Genomic DNA, 16943 nt, shown 5'->3' on the forward strand with positions numbered 1-16943 from the left:
AGTAATCTGTGGTACCCCCAAAGCCAAAGAGATCAGTTCATGTAATACAGAAAAACAGATCTTTAGACCTAGGAACAATCTGCTCATGACTCTTGAAACTTTACAAAGAAAACAGAACACCATAAAAAGGGTCAGTGGTGCCTTTGTTCTGAATTCTTCACAGGGATTCAAGTCATTAAAAGCCTTCTTTAGATTGTTTTGGTACTGCAGATGGCAAAGGGGAAAGGAGGTATAGGGTGGAAGAAAAGTAAATGAAAGAATATTTGTTTGTTTGTTTTTTAAGATAGGAAGCAAACACAGAAACCAAGCACATGATTTTTTGGTTTTTGTTTTTCCTCTTTTGCAGCTGTGAGGAATTTTAGTCAAATTAGAGAGACTTTATTACCCATAACTTGGAATTCTCACTCAGAATTGACCAAGTGAGGTAGAGTTGGTCAACTCTGATGAGAGAAAGACTGTAACAAACAACAACAACAAAACCCAACAATATGATCACTGAGCACTCTAATGGTAAGGAGAAATTAAGACCAGCTTATTGTTAAACTTTAGTCAAGACAAAATCCCAATGCAGCTACTTACCTAGGGATGGGTCTCAGGCTAAAGACTGCCTTCTGCCATCCCAGAAGCAGGAAAAACACTTGACCTCATCTTCCCTGCTGGGTGTGAATTCAAACTACATAAAGGATTTGCTTACCTTTCATCATCATGGAAGCAGAAAATTTCGCCTTCCTTGTTGGAAGCAAGTAAAATGCAAAAAAATGGTGGGGGGGAGGTGGTAGTTGCACGGCAAAATAAACTTTAGATCTTGACCAAATTTTGGGAGATCAGGGATTTTCTGGAGGGGGTGCTCCCAGACCTCAGCAAATTGTCCCATGGATTTGAGCCATAAAATTAACTCATGCTGGTACCAACCACCAACAGGAAATTTGTCAAAGGTTAGAGGCATCTTCACTCAGAATCCCTCCATGGTTACCAAAATGTGAACCCCAAATATCTGAGACAGGTCTCGGTTAATTTAGAAAGTTTATTTTGCCAAGATTGAGGACGTGCACCTGTGATACAGCCTGAGGAGGTCCTGATGACAAGTGCCCAAGGTGATCAGAGCATAGTTTGGTTTTATACATTTTAGGGAGACATGAGACATCAATCAATGTATGTGAGATAAGCTGGTGACGCCTGTAATCCCAGCACTTTGGGAGGCCGAGGCAGGCGGATCACCTGAGGCCAGGAGTTTAAGACCAGACTGATCAACATAGAGAAACCCTGTCTCTACTAAAAATACAAAATTAGCTGAGCATGGTGGCACATGCCTGTAATCCCAGCTACTTGGGAGACTGAAGCAGGAGAATCACTTGAATCCGGGAGGTGGAGGTTGCAGTGAGCCAAGATCGCGCCATTGCACTCCAGCCTGGGCAACAAGAGCAAAACTCCATCTCAAAAAAAAAAAAAAAAAAAAAAATATATATATATATATATATATGTAAGATGAACATTGATTTGGTCTGGTAAGGTGGGACAATTCAAAGCAAAGGTGGGACAACGCCAAGCTGGGAGAGAGCTTTCAGGTCATAGGTAGATAAGAGACAAATGGTTGCATTCCTTCAGTTTGTGATTAGCCTCTCCAAAGGAGGCAATCAGATATCCATTTGTCTTAGTGAGTCCATGGGTGATTTTGAATAGAACGGGAGGCAGGTTTGCCCTAAGCAGTTCCCAGTTGACTTTTCCCTTTAGCTTAGTGATTTGGGGACCCCAAGATTTATTTTACTTTCACAGGCACAATGGGGATACATACAAACGGTCACTATCTGGTGCTATGTGACTTTTGGTTACAAGGAAGTAGGCTAAAGTACTGCTGGATTAATGGTTAATTATAACTATGTTTCTGTCCAGAATTCTTGTTAATGCTGTGAGGTGACTTTAATGACATCCTCCAAGAGCCTCACGTTTCAGCTCAAGAGGATGACTTATTTCCTGAAAACACACTTTCAAACTTATTTTTTTGTTCATACTGCTGAAGCATGCTTTAAAAAGGTAAAGTTATGACCCTTGTACAAATATGAAGTTGAACATGTGCCAAAATGATTAATTTATTAATAAATCAGAAAACCGGTAGATTTTATAACTGTTTAAAGAAAATGCCAAGACACATAAGTACACCATAAGGAATTCTGAAACAAATCTGTTAAACCCCTTTCCTGTTTGCCCTGAGAATACTTGCTGGCAGTGCTTGCAGCTGGAATGTTTACCTCACGATTTTTTTGACATGAAATATCTTGATTTTATTATTATTATTATTACTATTATTATTTTTTGAGACACTGTTTCACTCTGCTGCCTGTTTTCAAGTGGTTTCATTTTCCTCCCAGAAGTAGCTAGAGTTACAGTACGCTACACCACCACAATAGCCTTTGTATTGTGTGTTAAACAGGAGCAAGTTTCCTGCGTTTTTGACCAGGATGGTCTCAAACTCCTGACCTCAAGTGGTCCTTGCAGCCGGCTCCCGAGTGCTGGGATTACAGGCGCCAGGCCTCGCCCGGCCTATTGACCCTGTATATATGGTGCTGACTTTAGAGCAAAAGCATCATTTTATTATAGCATTCTGTTTTTAGTAGTGGTACTTCCATTTACAAAATATAGTAATTCTTGATTACTGAAAATGTCAAATCCTAGAAAACATAGCATTCCTATGCAAGATGTTAACATTGTTCTCAAACAGTTGTTGTGAAGATTCGTCATTTGATGAATTAGGTATTTCGAATTAGGTATTTTCCCAATTGGTTGATTCTGATGATTCAGACAATTCTGATATTTAGTTCTGTTTTAGAAATAACTCCAATCATTTTTTAATAGAGCCATGATCTCACTCTATTGTGCCCAGAGTTGGAGTGCAGTGGCGGTCTGGTTCACCACAAGCTCACTCATGGGTTCAGGCCATTTCTCACTGCCTCAGCCTCCCGAGAGTAGCTGGGACTGGGCACCAGCCACCATGCCCAGCTAGTTTTTGTCCATTTTTAGTAGGGCAGGGGTTTCACCATGTTGGCCAAGGGATGGTCATGACCTCCTGACCTCATGATCCTGCCTCGGCCTCCCAGGTACTGGGATTACAGGCATGAGCCAGCACCCAGTTTTTTTTTAGAGATGGAGTTTTGCTCCTGTTGCCCAGGCTGGAGTGCAACAGAAATGATCTTGATTCTCACAACCTCTGTTTCCCAGGTTCCAAACAATCCCTCATCCTCCCAGCCTCTGGGTAGCTGGGATTACAGGTATGTGTAATAGCCATGCCCACCAGCTAGTTTTTTGTATTTTTAGTAGGGAACAGAGGTTTCACCATGTTGGCAGACTGGTCTTGAACTCCTGGCAGGTGATCTGCTAACCTCAGCCTCCGAAAGTGCTGGAATTACAGGCATGAACCACTGCACCCAGCCTAAGAACAGTTTTTATATTTTATTTTCACATTGAAAATCAGTCAGATTTTCTCCAGGCTCAAAGAGCATATTTATATCCAAATTAAATGGAGTATTGCTTCACACTTTTATTTTTCCTAAATGGGAAAAGGGTTAAATGATGAATTTCTTTACAAAACCAACCATAATCACTTACTTATACATTAGCCACACAATTTACATTTTTTTTTTTGAGACAGAGTTTCGCTCTGTCACCCAGGCTGGAGTGCAGTGGACCGCAAGTTTCGCCTTCCAGGTTCATGCCATTCTCCTGCCTCAGCCTCCCAAGTAGCTGGGACTACAGGCACCCACCACCACGCCCGGCTAATTTTTTGTATTTTTAGTAGAGATGGGGTTTCACAGTGTTTGCCAGGATGGTCTCGATCTCCTGACCTCATGATCCGCCTGTCTTGGCCTCCCAAAGTGCTGGGATTATAGGTGTGAGCCACTGTGCCCGGCCAATCTTTCATCCATTTCAAAGTCTTTAACAATTTTTCTTGACATTACTAATTCCTCTGCCTAGATTGTAAGTCACTAAAATTATCTTCATCAAATCAGTTCCTTTTTTTTTTTTAGATGGTGTTTCACTCTGTTGCCCATGTTAGGCAGGAATCTAGACCCAACATGGCGGTATCACCCGGCATGGCAGGCCCTTTGTTAGGACTTCCCGCCCTTCACTTCCTGCTAAGACTCTCAGGGCGTGAAAAAAGCCCACGCCTGATTAAAAAAAACCCGCTGTGCGCAAGCTCCTGGACACATCATTCCTCAGAAATTGAAACCTAACTCAGGAAAACTGAAACCTACAAACCCCGCCTACCTCGCCCTATAAAAGGCCCCCAGTACCCACCCCGATTGCGACTTCCTTGGTCCTCCTCCTAGGGGACTGGTGAACCTCGCCCGTGAGCCCAATAAAGGCTACCTCTGTTCTCATCTGCCTCGTAAGACCTTGCTTGTCTCCCCATTACATTACATTAGTGTGAAAACCCGGGAGGAGACCCCTCCCTGGACCCCTGCCGGTTCGGGCAGGCTCTCCTGTCCCCGAGCCAGGACCTCCTCTCCCAGCCGGGAGCCCTTTCACCAAATCCAAGACTCAATTCGATCACTGCTGGGTAAGTTTTCCCCCATCCTGCAGGCTCCGGGAGTCCCTGCCCAAAAACACGGCCACGTCAGGGCTTCCCCCCGTCTGTCACTTGTGACCTTGGCACTGGGGACTAGGAGTCGTCCAACCTCCCTGGAAGCCACCATACCCTGCACTCCGCGTGGCAGTGGGAGGACGCTCCCGTTGCCTCCGGACTGCCCGCCTCAGGATCATGGGGGCTGCCCAGTCCGAAAGAGACCGAAAATCCCCTCTGGGGTGCCTCTTGGCTAATTTTCAGACTTTAGGTCTCAGCCAAGACCTAAAACGAAAGCGGCTTATTTTCTTCTGCACAGTGGCATGGCTGCAGTATAAATTAGATAATCAGTCTCAGTGGCCTGCAGAGGGCACTCTAGACTTTAACATCCTCACAGACCTGACCAACTTCTGCAAGAGACTAGGCAAATGGTCCGAGGTAGCCTACGTTCAGGCCTTTTGGGACTTGCGCTCCCGCCCAGACCTCTGTGCCCAACGTTCGTTGGCCCAGGTCTTGCTCGCGAAATCCACTCCCTCAAGCAAGGAGAAGGATGATTCCTCCTCTTTCTCTGAGCCCCTTATACTCTTTCCCTGCCCCCCCTTCGGTCCCATGCTCAGCCTCCCCCTTACCTTGACCCATCGTCGTCTCCGTCCTCGTTGGCGCCACCCCTTCCCTCCACTCCTCCTGTGTCCCCACCAAACCTGACGGACCCTGTCTCTCCTATCTCCACCTCCTCCCCGCCTGTCTCAGCCCATACCTGGTCCAGGACCGACCTCCTGTGCCCCTTGCGGGAAGTGGCAGGTGCCAAAGGAATAGTCCGGGTCCATGTGCCATTTTCGCTGGCAGACCTGTCTAAGACTGAAGAGGGTGCAGGCTCTTTCTCGGCCAACCCCACTCTGTATATCAAAGAGTTCAGATACCTATGCCAGGCGTATGACTTCACCTGGCATGATCTCCATGTCATTATGACCTCAACCCTGTCCCCTGAGGAATGGGAGCATATCCTAGCGGCAGCCAGGCAGCATGCTGACCAGGTTCATTTAACTGACCCTGCCATGCCAGTCGGCACCGAGGCGGTGCCCTCGGCCGAGCCCGGCTGGGACTACCAGGTTGGGCAGGCAGGCCACTGCTGCTGAGACATGATGGTCCAGTGCCTTCTTGCCAGCATGCAGGCAGCCTCCAATAAGTCAGCCAACTTTGATAAATTAAAGGAGGTAGTCCAAGGCTCAGATGAGAATCCAGCCGTTTTTCTTAACCGACTGACTGAGGCACTCATTCAGTACACCCACCTTGACCCTACCTCCCCCGCAGGAGTCTTGGCTATGTACTTCATTTCTCAGTCGGCTCCAGATATCCGGAAAAAATTAAAAAAGGTGGAGGACGGCCCTCAAACTTCCATCCAGGATTTAGTCAAACTGGCCTTCAAGGTCTACAACTCCAGGGAGGAAGCAGCTGAGGCCCAGCCACAGGCCAGGCTAAAAGAGAAGGCACAACTCCAAACCCAGGCCTTGGTAGCCGCCCTGAGGCCGGCCGGCTCCAGGAGCTCTCAGAGAGGAGGTACTCCCCAAGCGCCACCTGGTGCCTGCTTCAAGTGCGGCAACGATGGCCACTGGGCCAAGCAGTGCCCCAACCCTAAGGAGCCAACTCGCCCCTGTCCAAGCTGTCGGCAGATGGGCCACTGGAAGTCAGACTGCCCCAACCTGAGGACGGTCGCTATGCCTCCACGTGATGACCCTCCTCCAGGTGCTGGAGGCGTCTTCCAGCTCCTCAACACCGATGAAGATTGAAGAGGCCCAGACTCAGGAACCCCTCTCACTCTCGCCGAGCCCAGGGTTATGCTCCAGGTAGCGGGTAAGTCCATATCCTTCCTTATGGACACGGGGGCTACTTACTCTGTTTTGCCTTCCTTCAGTGGCCCCAGCCATCCCTCCACTGTCACGGTCATGGGAATTGATGGCACTCCCTCCACCTACCGCCAGACTCCTCCTCTGTCTTGCCGCCTGGATGGCTCCCTTTTCTCGCACTCATTTCTCATAATTCCTTTGTGCCCAGTCCCTTTGTTAGGATGAGACCTCCTCTCCAAGCTAGAGGCCTCAGTTCACTTCCGGCCCAACCCCTCCCCGCACTTCACGCTCCTCTTTCCCCTCCTCTCACCTGATAAACCCTGCCAGGCTGGCACCCCACTCCCGTTTCTGGTCCCCATTAACCCTAAGGTGTGAGACACCTGCACCCCGATCATTGCCCAGCACCATACTCCAGTCCACATCTGGCTGAAGGACCCCTCTAAGTTTCCCTCTAGACCCCAGTTCCCCATCTCCGCCAGGCACCGACAGGACTAAAACTATCATCCTGCGCCTGCTCAGCGGCACGACCAGTCCTGCCAACTCACCATGCAATACTCCTATCCTGCCATGCGGAAAAGCTCCAGGGCTACTGCTCATGCAGGTTTACCTCGTCAATGAGGCGGTGGTCTACTTTCAGTTGTTCTGCTTTCCGCTTCTGCGTTCGATGCCACCCGATTTTGTCCTTGACCTAAGGATGCCTTCTTCACCATTCCCCTACGGCTGACTGTCACTTTCTGTTTGCCTTTACGCCGGATCCAGACGCACTCATATTTCTTCCTTCGGCTTGGACTGTTTTGCCTCAGTTCGAGATAGCCCCATTTTTCAGACAGGCACTGGCTGCAGGATGTTAGCCTCTGTCGCCTTACCCACAGCACTATTGCAATATGTAGTGACTTGTACTGGCAATTCCTCCTGGGAGAGCTCCATGGGATACTGCTACCTTTTAAATTTTTTCTTGGCGACTGGGGTTATCAGGTTACCCGACTAAAGGCTCAGCTTGCACCCTTCTGTCACCTACCTACAGGCATACTCCTCCCACACCCACTACAAAAGCCTCACGGGCAGATGAATAAGCCTGCTGAAACTCTCCAGCCTCCTCCAGGATCGCGGAAGAGATCTTATGCTTCCTAGTACTGGTAGAACATTTCAGGCATTGGATTCCCAACCCGGTCCTAGCCAAGCCCTCTACCAGGCTGCCAAGGGAAAGCACCCACCCGGACGGCTGTCCGACTCATTGAGTTTGCCAACTCTTTCCAAGAGCCAGGACTGTCTCCTTTTCCTTTGCTCTCTCTCTCTCCCCAACCCCTTAGGCCTTTTCATCCTATTCACCGAGGGCGTCAAAGGTAGCTACGGCCTCTAGCCCAGCCGGTGGGATCCACATGCCACCAGGCTGTGGCCTATCTCTCTCAACGGACAGAGCCCACGGTCCAGGGCTGGCAACCTTGTCCTGAGCTCTGGCGGCTGCCGACACCACCAGGAGGCCCTCAAGCTCACCCTAGGACATTCAGTATAAAATAAAAAAGACTGATCCAAAGAGCTGAGTTTGTTGTACTCATTTCATTATGATAGACAGTATGACATTATGTAATGAACATGGGTTAATAAGTTATTGGTGCATTAAATGGCAGTGTTTCATTAAGAAGGCTGTTCTGCTTTACATATCGGAAAATTACTTAGAAAATGTCTGCATTTCGCCAGGCGCGGTGGCTCACGCCTGTAATCCCAACACTTTGGGAGGCCGAGGCAGGCGGATCACAAGGTCAGGAGATCAGACATTTACAACAGCAGGCATTTTCTCTTCCTCTTCTTCACAGGAAGTGGGCAGAGAACTGCTCAGATAGCTTCATCAAACACTGTTTTGAACCCTCGCTATGTGAGAGCCAAGCACTTCAGGTATTTTAAAGCACCAATCTCCTTATTCCTGGCTAAAAACTGCAGATAGGTGATGGGAGTCAGTTTCTTCTCCTTCGGTTTCTCAAATGTGTCTTTAACAACACTAAGATCAAGTTTACTTCCCACAATAATGATGGGAGTGTTGGGAAAATGGTGCTACATTTCAGAATGCCACTCTGCACAGACATCATTTTCAAATGATGCAGGACTCATGAGGGAGAAGCATATTAAAAATATGTTTGTTTACTGACAGAATAGGGGCATGATTTGTCATAATCTTCTTGTCCGATGTATCCCATAAGCCCAGATTCACTGGCTTTCCATCTACCTTAACATTGGCAGCAGAATAATTGTCAAAGACAATAGTGATAATGCATTGGGAAATGCATTGGGTGTAACACTGATTAGTAGGCAAGTTTTACTTATAGCTCCATCTCCAACCACCACACACTTGATAGCTTGCACCTGGGTCACTTACTGGGCCCTGGCAGTGGTGGTCAGGCATTAAGGCAAGAAGTGGTGGGATGGAAGCATGGTAGGCAGGTGTATGACTGCAGGTGGCAGGGGATGGGGTGCCAAGGTCATTGTCCATGCCACCTCACCCTTAGCCCAAAATGGGAATCTTTTGAAAATGCCTAAAATAATTAATTCATGTGCACAATTGGGAAAAGCTGGGTTTAAATAAAATGAGTGGGAGACTTACTGTCACTAGCACTTAGAAGCTTCTATTTAGGTGAGTGCAAAAGTAATTGCAGTTTTTGCATTGTTGGAATTTGCCATTTGGTATTGGAATACATTCTTAAATAATGTGGTTTTGTTATACATCATTTTAGTGAGTATTTTTCACTTTATTTCTTTTGTTAATGACATTACTTGATGTTTATTTTTTGTTTATTTTAGATTATGGAAATGATGTTAGACAAAAAGCAAATTCAAGCAATTTTGTTATTCGAGTTCAAAATGGGTTGTAAAGCACGGAGACAACTCACAATGTCAATAATGCATTTGGCCCAGGAACTGCTAATGAACATACAGAGCAGTGGTGGTTCAAGAAGTTTTGCAAAGGAGACAAGAGCCTTGAAGATAGGGAGCGTAGTGACCAGCCATCAGAAGTTGACAATGACCAATTGATAGCAATAGTCAAAGCTGACCCTCTTACAATTACACAAGATGTTGCTAAAGAACTCGATGTTGACCATTCTATGGTCATTTGGCATTTGAAGCAAATTGGAAAGGTGAGAAAGCTTGATAAGTGAGTACCTCATGAGCTGAGCAAAAATTTAAAAAAATAATAATTTTTTTGAAGTGCTGTCTTCTCTTATTGTACGCAACAAAAATGAACCATTTCTTGATTGGATTTGTGCAATGAAAAGTAGATTTAAATTTTTTTTTTTTTCCCTGAGATGGAGTCTTGCTCTGTTACCCCGACTGGAGTGCGGTGGCGGTTCAATCTCAGCTCACTGAACCCTCTGCCTCCCAGGTTCAAGTGATTCTCCTGCCTCAGTCTCCCAGGTAGCTGGGGTTATAGGCATGTGCCACCATGCCCAGCTAATTTTTCTATTTTTAGTAGAGATGGGGTTTTGCCATATTGGCCAGGCTGGTCTTGAACTCCTGCTCAGGTGATCCACCCACCTTGGCCTCTCAAAGTGCTAGGATTACAGGCATGAGCCACTGCGCCTGGCCAAAAAGTGGATTTTATGTGACAACTGGTGACAGTCAGTTCAGTGGTTGGACCGAGAAGAAGCTCCAAAGCACTTCTCAAAGTCAAACTTGCACCAAAAAAAGGTCATGGTCACTGTTTGATGGTCTGCTGCCAATCTTATCCATGACAGCTTTCTGAATCCCTGTGAAACTATTACATCTGAGAAGTATGCTCAGCAAATCAGTGAGATCCACTGAAAACTGCAAAGCCTGCAGCCGGCATTGGTCAACAAAAAGGGCCCAATTCTTCTCCATGACAACACCCAACCACACGTTGCACAACCAATGCTTCAAAAGTTGAACAAATTGGGCTATGAAGTTTTGCCTCATCTGCCATATTCACCTGACCTCCCGCCAACTGACTATCTCTTCTTCAAGCATCTCAACAACTTTTTGCAGGGAAAACGCTTCCATAACTAGCAGGATGCAGAAAATGCTTTCCAAGAATTTGTTGAATCCTGAAGCACAGATTTTTATGCTACAGGAAGAAACAAACTTATTTCTCATTGGCAAAAATGTGTTGATTGTAATGGTTCTTTCTTTTTTTTTTTTTTTTTTGATATGGAGTTTCGCTTTGTCACCCAGGCTGGAGTGCAGTGGAGCAATCTCGGCTCACTGCAACCTCAGCCTCCTGGGTTCAAGTGATTCTCCTGCCTCAGCCTCCCGAGTAGCTGGGACTACAGGCGCATACCCCAGTGCCTAGCTAATTTTTGTATTTTTAGTAGAGATGGGTGTTTCACCATGTTGGCCAGGCTGGTCTCGAACTCCTTACCTCATGATCCGCCTGCCTTGGCCTCCCAAAGTGCTGGGATTACAGGTGTGAGCCACTGCGCCTGGCCTGTAATGGTTCTTATTTTGATTAATACAGATATATTTGAACCTAGCTATAATGATTTAAAATTCACTCTCCAAAACCGCAATTACGTTTGCACCAACCTATAAAAGAAATTTTGGAAAAAAGTTGCGTCTATTCAACAGGTAAATAAAAGGATACCAGAAACTATTTTTCTTTTCTTTCTCTTTGAGGTAGGGTCTTGCTCTGTTGTCCAGGCTGGTGTACAGTGTCATGATTACAGCTCACTGTCACCTTGCTCTCCCAGGCCCAAGTGATCTTCCCACCTCGGCCTCCAGAGTAGCTGGGACTATAGGCACGTGCCACCACTCCTGGCTAATTTTTGTATTTTTAGCAGAGATGGGGTTTTGTCATGTTGCCTGGGGGACATGAACTCCCAGGCTCAAGCGAACTACCCGCCACAGTCACCCAAAGTGCTGGAATTACAGGTCCACTGCTGCACCTGGTCAGCCTGAAACTATTTCTAAATTGAAAAAGATGTAGCAACTTTCTCCCTGTCCCCTCCAACTGCTTCTCCCTATCCTTCTGGCTACTTCCCCACCCCTACTCCCCTATTTGAACTCATTCCTTTCTGCTTGTTCCTTTGGCTCTCATATATCTCTTAGGTAGAGACTTTGGGAATTTCACAATGCACACATTTCTTTCTCTCAAAAGAGGGAAAGGTATTTAAATGTAGAACAGATATGCAAACAGAACAGCTACAGAACAAGAATAAAACTCCTGAGATTGTTAAAATACAGATCCAACAAATTTTTTCTAAACTGGGACTGATAAATGCCACTTATGATTTCCTGCAACCTTTCCTGGACCTTTTGTGATCTTAGTCTTTCACTGACAATGGTAAAATATATTCAGCCGCCCCCATTAAAATGGAACACTTAATTGAAAAATTAGAAATCTAAAAGAGAAAGAACTATATAAGTGTTTATAAAAGTTAGGCTCTTAGATCAAAGAGATCAAAATCTTGAGCTTGGAGCAATAATATAAGGAATCTCTGTTCAGTACAAAAGTTATACTTTTTCTGCTATGCAGTGACCAACAACAACAACAAAAAAACCAAAAAACCAAAAAACAACAACCAAAAAAAGCTGAAAGCGGGGACAGAGAGAGAGAGAGAGAGAGAAACTGCTCTAATCTTTCCCATCCACATTTGTTAATCAAGCAAACCAGACTGGTAAACGAAAGATAGATGTGTTACTAATTCAAGGATAATTGGGGATTTTATTTTTCTTATTCAATTCAGCCAGTCCTAGCCAAAATGTAAATATTAAAAATGTAACCTTGGCTGGGCGCAGTGGCTCACTTCTGTAATCCCAGCACTTTGGGAGGCCAAGGCGGGAGGATCATGAGGTCAGGAGATCAAGACCATCCTGGCTAACACACTGAAACCCCATCTCTACCAAAAATACAAAAAATTAGCTGGGCATGGTGGCAGGCACCTGTAGTCCCAGCTACTTGGGAGGCTGAGGCAGGAGAATGGCGTGAACCCAGGAGGCGGAGCTTGCAGTGAGCCAAGATCATGCCACTGCACTCCAGCCTGGGCGACAGAGTGAGACTCTGCCTCAAAAAAAAAAAAAAAAAAAAAAGACAAAAAAATTAAACTTAAACTCATTTGAAACTGAAAAAAAGGGTAAAATTGATTTTACAAAAATCAAACTTCCGGCCAGGCGTGGTGGCTCATGCCTTTCTAGCACTTTGCGAAGCAAAGACATGAGGATCATTTGAGGCAGGGAGTTCAAGACAAGTCAGGGTAACATAGTGAGACCCTCATCTCAATGAAAATAAAAACAAAAATAAATTAGCCAGGTGTGGTGGCATGTGCCTGTAGCACTAGGTACTTGGGAGGAGGCTGAGGTGGGAGGATTGGTTGAGCCCAGTAGTTCAGGGCTGCAGTGAGCTATGATGATGCCACAGCACTCCAGCCTGGGTGCCAGAGTGAGACACTATCACCAAAAAACTAAAATCAAACTGCCACAAAAACTTACTTGCCTGAAATTTTGGTCCACAGTCTTCATTAGATTATCTGTAAGGGCAATCAGATTCCAATTTTGTCAGAAATATAATTTGGATCCAATCGTCTTTTATGTGCCAATGAGTTTTTATTACTATCTCATGACTAAAATTCTAAAATGAAAGTTGTGAAATCTTTGTGTGTGTGTGTGTGTGTTTAGATGTATTTATACATATATACATGTATTATATACTGTGTCTACATGGTAAAATCTGGCATAGTTGACCAGAAATCTCCTAAGGAGAAACGAATGCTCATATAAAATATATAGTAATTAACCCTCATGGCTTTTAGTTTATGTGAAATGAGTAAAGCATTAATAAATAAGATGATTTTAAAATTATTGGTAGAATAAAACTAGAAATGACTTCAGAATTGTCAGCATACACTTTGCCTGGGTTTACTGGTCAGACAGTTTTATATCTTTCTCTGTTAGATATCTGAAGCTGTCATGGTTTAACACAAAGGTTATAAAAGTATAAACTCAGCCTAAAACAGAATGATCTTTGTGTAATTTTGTGATAAGACTAATTTAATGTTGTTGATTTAATGAAAACAGCCATATCTTCTGGCTTATCAGCAAAATACCAATACACTTAACTTTAAGGTTCTTATTTAAGTGAACACCTGATAGTCACAGGCTATAAAAATGGATAACAAGGAAATAATTTGATACCATAACTAACTTTGTCTAATATTTCAGTTTTCAGAAATAATCTAGGTTATCTGCTAAAATAAATAAATTAGGTAAATGAAATAAATTTCCATAAATGAACTTTAAATGTAATTTGATATCTTAAAGTTGTATTGAATTAATATATACTAATTAAATCTGGGTCATTATCAAATAAGATTTTAAAATTATGCTATAGGGAAACATGTTTCTAAAAATTACAAAATGATTCTCATGATAAGTGTTGATATATTGAAAATGAACCAGGTAGGTAAAAAAAGAAAAGAAATTAAAAGTAAAATACTGATATGTGACAGACAATTCAAGATCTTGCTTCCTAGGTTTCACTAAATTTAAGAGTTAAAAATTGTAATCAATATATAGAATTCTGTATACAAAGAGTGCATATATATTCAAAATGTATTTTTGATAGAAACAAATTATAAGAAAGTCACAAAGTGGCTGGGCAAGGTGGCTTGTAATCCCAGCACTTTGGGAGGCCGAGGCAGGTGGATCACGAGGTCAAGAGATTGAGACCATCCTGGCCAACATGGTGAAACCCCATCTCTACTAAAAATACAAAAATTAGCTGGGCATGGTGGTGTGTGCCTGTAATCCCAGCTACTGGGGAGGCTGAGGCATGAGAATTGCTTGAACCTGGGAGGTAGAGATTGCAGAGAGCTGAAATTGTGCCACTGCACTCCAGCCTGGCAACAGAGTGAGACTCCATCTCACAAAAAAAAAAAAAAAAAAAAAAAGAAAAGAAAAAAGAAAGAAAGGGATAAAGTTGTGTTCTTTATTGAGAAAAAAATAATTTTGTCTAATTTGTAGGTTAAACATTGTTTCAAAATATAGAAGAGACAGGAAAGAACCAGTTAAGTAGGAGAGTGATAAGTGAAGAAAGTATAGATATGAAGATGTGTTTTTGGTAAGAAAGGTTAAAAAGAAAAGATAATAATTTTACATGAGAAAAAACTTTATATGGTAAATTTGTGTCATAAAGTAAAATTTAAGAGAGTAAAAGTAAAGGACAAAGCAGAAATTCCAAGCATACTGTCAATGGTACATACTGTCAGAGTACTTTGTGATAAGGTTTGTGAAAAGAAAATTTATGAAAGGAAATTTGCATTTGATCAAGTTGGCTATAATTAAAAGGAAATTACTTATAAGTCTTTCTAAAGATTGAGCTTTGATATTAAATTATACTAATATAAAACTAAAATTTTGGTTCCCTGTGTTAGAATAACAAGTTTTTCATCAAGTATCGATTTGCTTTCAGTAAAATTCAGAGGTTCTGAATTTTTAATTCTGAAACCTGTATCTTTTTAAAACTTTTCAGACTCGTATCTCAGAAGTTCAACTTTTACTGTACCTTGCTGCATGTGACTTGCAGGTCACATGTCATTGCCTTCTGTTTTTTTATCCCTGGGAAAGGTACATCTTTTTGCTTGGCTGGGATGGTAACTTTCTCCTTCAGTGTTTTTATCAATTCCTGTAACTTTTGTTCTGGTTCTAACACTGATGTTACGGCCTAACACTGAAATGTTTTATCTTGAAGATGTAGAAAAGCAATGTTTTCCTTCAGTATACCTTGATTCTGTACTCTTGGGTTTTCTTTATAACCAGGAAACATTCATGTTGTTACTAAGAGTCCCTACTTTGTGTCCCTACTGAAGGTACTAGTTTTCTTGTTTACATTTCTCCATAATAAATTGTACATCATAATCCTGGACAAACTCTTCCTCTGTCTGCTTAAATTCAAGTACGTTTTTCATCAGGTTTGACTTCCAGGTTATCTAACTGGGCTTCTCATGAGAAAAAGCAATTACACAACAGAAGATTTTTCTTTTCCTTTTTAGTAACAGATCTGAAAAAAAAAAAAAAAGATTTTACATTTTATCAAGATAATCCTTGTGTTGTCTTTATTAGGATTTTGGTTACTTAGGAAAACTGAGCTTTAAATGGGCTAAGGTTTTCAAAATCATGTAACTTCTATATAGCTTTTGAAGTTTTATGATTATCACTCTGGTTAAATGAATAACTATTATTTAACAGTGACCTGTGATTCTGTTTTGTTTTTCAGATTTTTGTTTTTGTTTTTGTTTTGAGACAGGATCTTGCTCTGTTGCCTAGGCTGGAGTGCAGTTGTGTGATCGTAGTTCACTGTAAACTAGGCTCAAGTGATCCTCCCATCTCAGCCTCCTGAATAGCTGGGACTACTGATGCATGCCAGAACATCCAGCTAATTAAATTTTTTTTTTCATTTTTTGTTTTAGAGATAAGGTCTTTCTCTGTTGCCCAAACTGGAATGAAGTGGTGCAATCACAACTTGTTGCAATTTTGAACTCTGGGGCTCAAGCAATCCTTGGTCTCCTGAGTAGCTAGGACTACAGGTGTATGTCACCATAACCAGTTCATTTTTCATTTTTATTTGTAGATACCAGGTCTCCCTATGTTGCCCAGGCTGGTCTTGAACTTATGGCCTCAAGCAATCATCTGCCTTGACCTCTCAACGCACTGGGACTACAGGTTTGAGCTACCATGCTGTAAAACTTTTCATGGAGATGAGATTTTGCTAATGTAGCCCAGGCTGGTCTTAAACACCCGGCCTCAAGCAATCCTCCCACCTCAGCCTCCCAAAGCACTGGGATTACTGGCCTGAGCCACTGTACCCAGCCCATGATTCTCTTTTGATCAAATGTTTCAAATCTTTTGATGTCTTTGGCAGATTTCACCAGGATTGAAATTCTAAAGTATGTTTTTTTGGCTTAAAATTAACTTTGGGATATTCTAGTTGGGCCTCTGGAAACATCAAAGAATGTATCTCTCATTTTGTAGAGGTATTAAATTATTTGGTAAATTGTATGGTAGGCATTGTCAAATAATAGTATTAGATCTTCTCTCAGTTACATTTATGGGTATGTTATTGATATAAGTGTTTCCAAAATCATACAAATTAATAAAAATATAATATTTTATCAGTCATAATGTTATTATGATTTTTGATTGCTATGTTAAAGTTACATTTGTATGAATATGTTATTAATTTAAATATTCTAAAAAGTATATAAAAGTTATAAAATTCTGATGATCTGATGTAACATTATCAGTCATAATTCTGGTTGCTACTAGATATCTTAAATGCTACATGTCATAGCAATAACTAAATTTCCTGGTCAATTGGAACTTTCATCAGATTTTAATCATGCCTATTCTAAATTTTTATCATCCACAGCTGTTGTTTTGAATTCTTCTCTAAAAGCATTTGCAATCAGCTGTATTCCAAAATTGCTTTTCATGGAAAAGACTAACAAGTACTCTTGAACACTGATTTCTGATAACTTTAGGATAAATGGGCTAAATAAAAACTCCCAGAATTCTAATAAAAGACGGACTCATTCATGAGGATTGCT

At 42.7% G+C, this 16943-nt stretch overlaps 2 protein-coding genes and 1 pseudogene across 2 annotated transcripts in view; 1 reads left to right on the forward strand and 2 right to left on the reverse strand.

Annotated features, from left to right (window-relative positions):
* The window catches only part of MTRF1 (mitochondrial translation release factor 1), an 85080-nt gene that overhangs the window by 53605 nt on the left and 14532 nt on the right, over positions 1-16943 (reverse strand). The window lies entirely within an intron of this gene.
* On the forward strand, positions 4037-9649 carry LOC116270566. The gene is made up of 2 exons (XM_031655796.1): positions 4037-6406; positions 9193-9649. The coding sequence occupies exon 1, from the start codon at positions 5695-5697 to the stop codon at positions 6340-6342; it is 648 nt and encodes a 215-aa protein (XP_031511656.1). The 5' UTR covers positions 4037-5694; the 3' UTR covers positions 6343-6406; positions 9193-9649.
* On the reverse strand, positions 7878-16211 carry LOC108582775 (annotated as a pseudogene).

This window comes from Papio anubis, chromosome 15 (assembly GCF_008728515.1).
Source record: "Papio anubis isolate 15944 chromosome 15, Panubis1.0, whole genome shotgun sequence".
Classification (NCBI taxonomy): Eukaryota; Metazoa; Chordata; class Mammalia; order Primates; family Cercopithecidae; genus Papio; species Papio anubis.

Coding starts and splice junctions, on each gene's coding strand:
- LOC116270566 (XM_031655796.1), top strand. CDS start 5,695: ATGATGGTCCAGTGCCTTCTTGCCAGCATGCAGGCAGCCTCCAATAAG.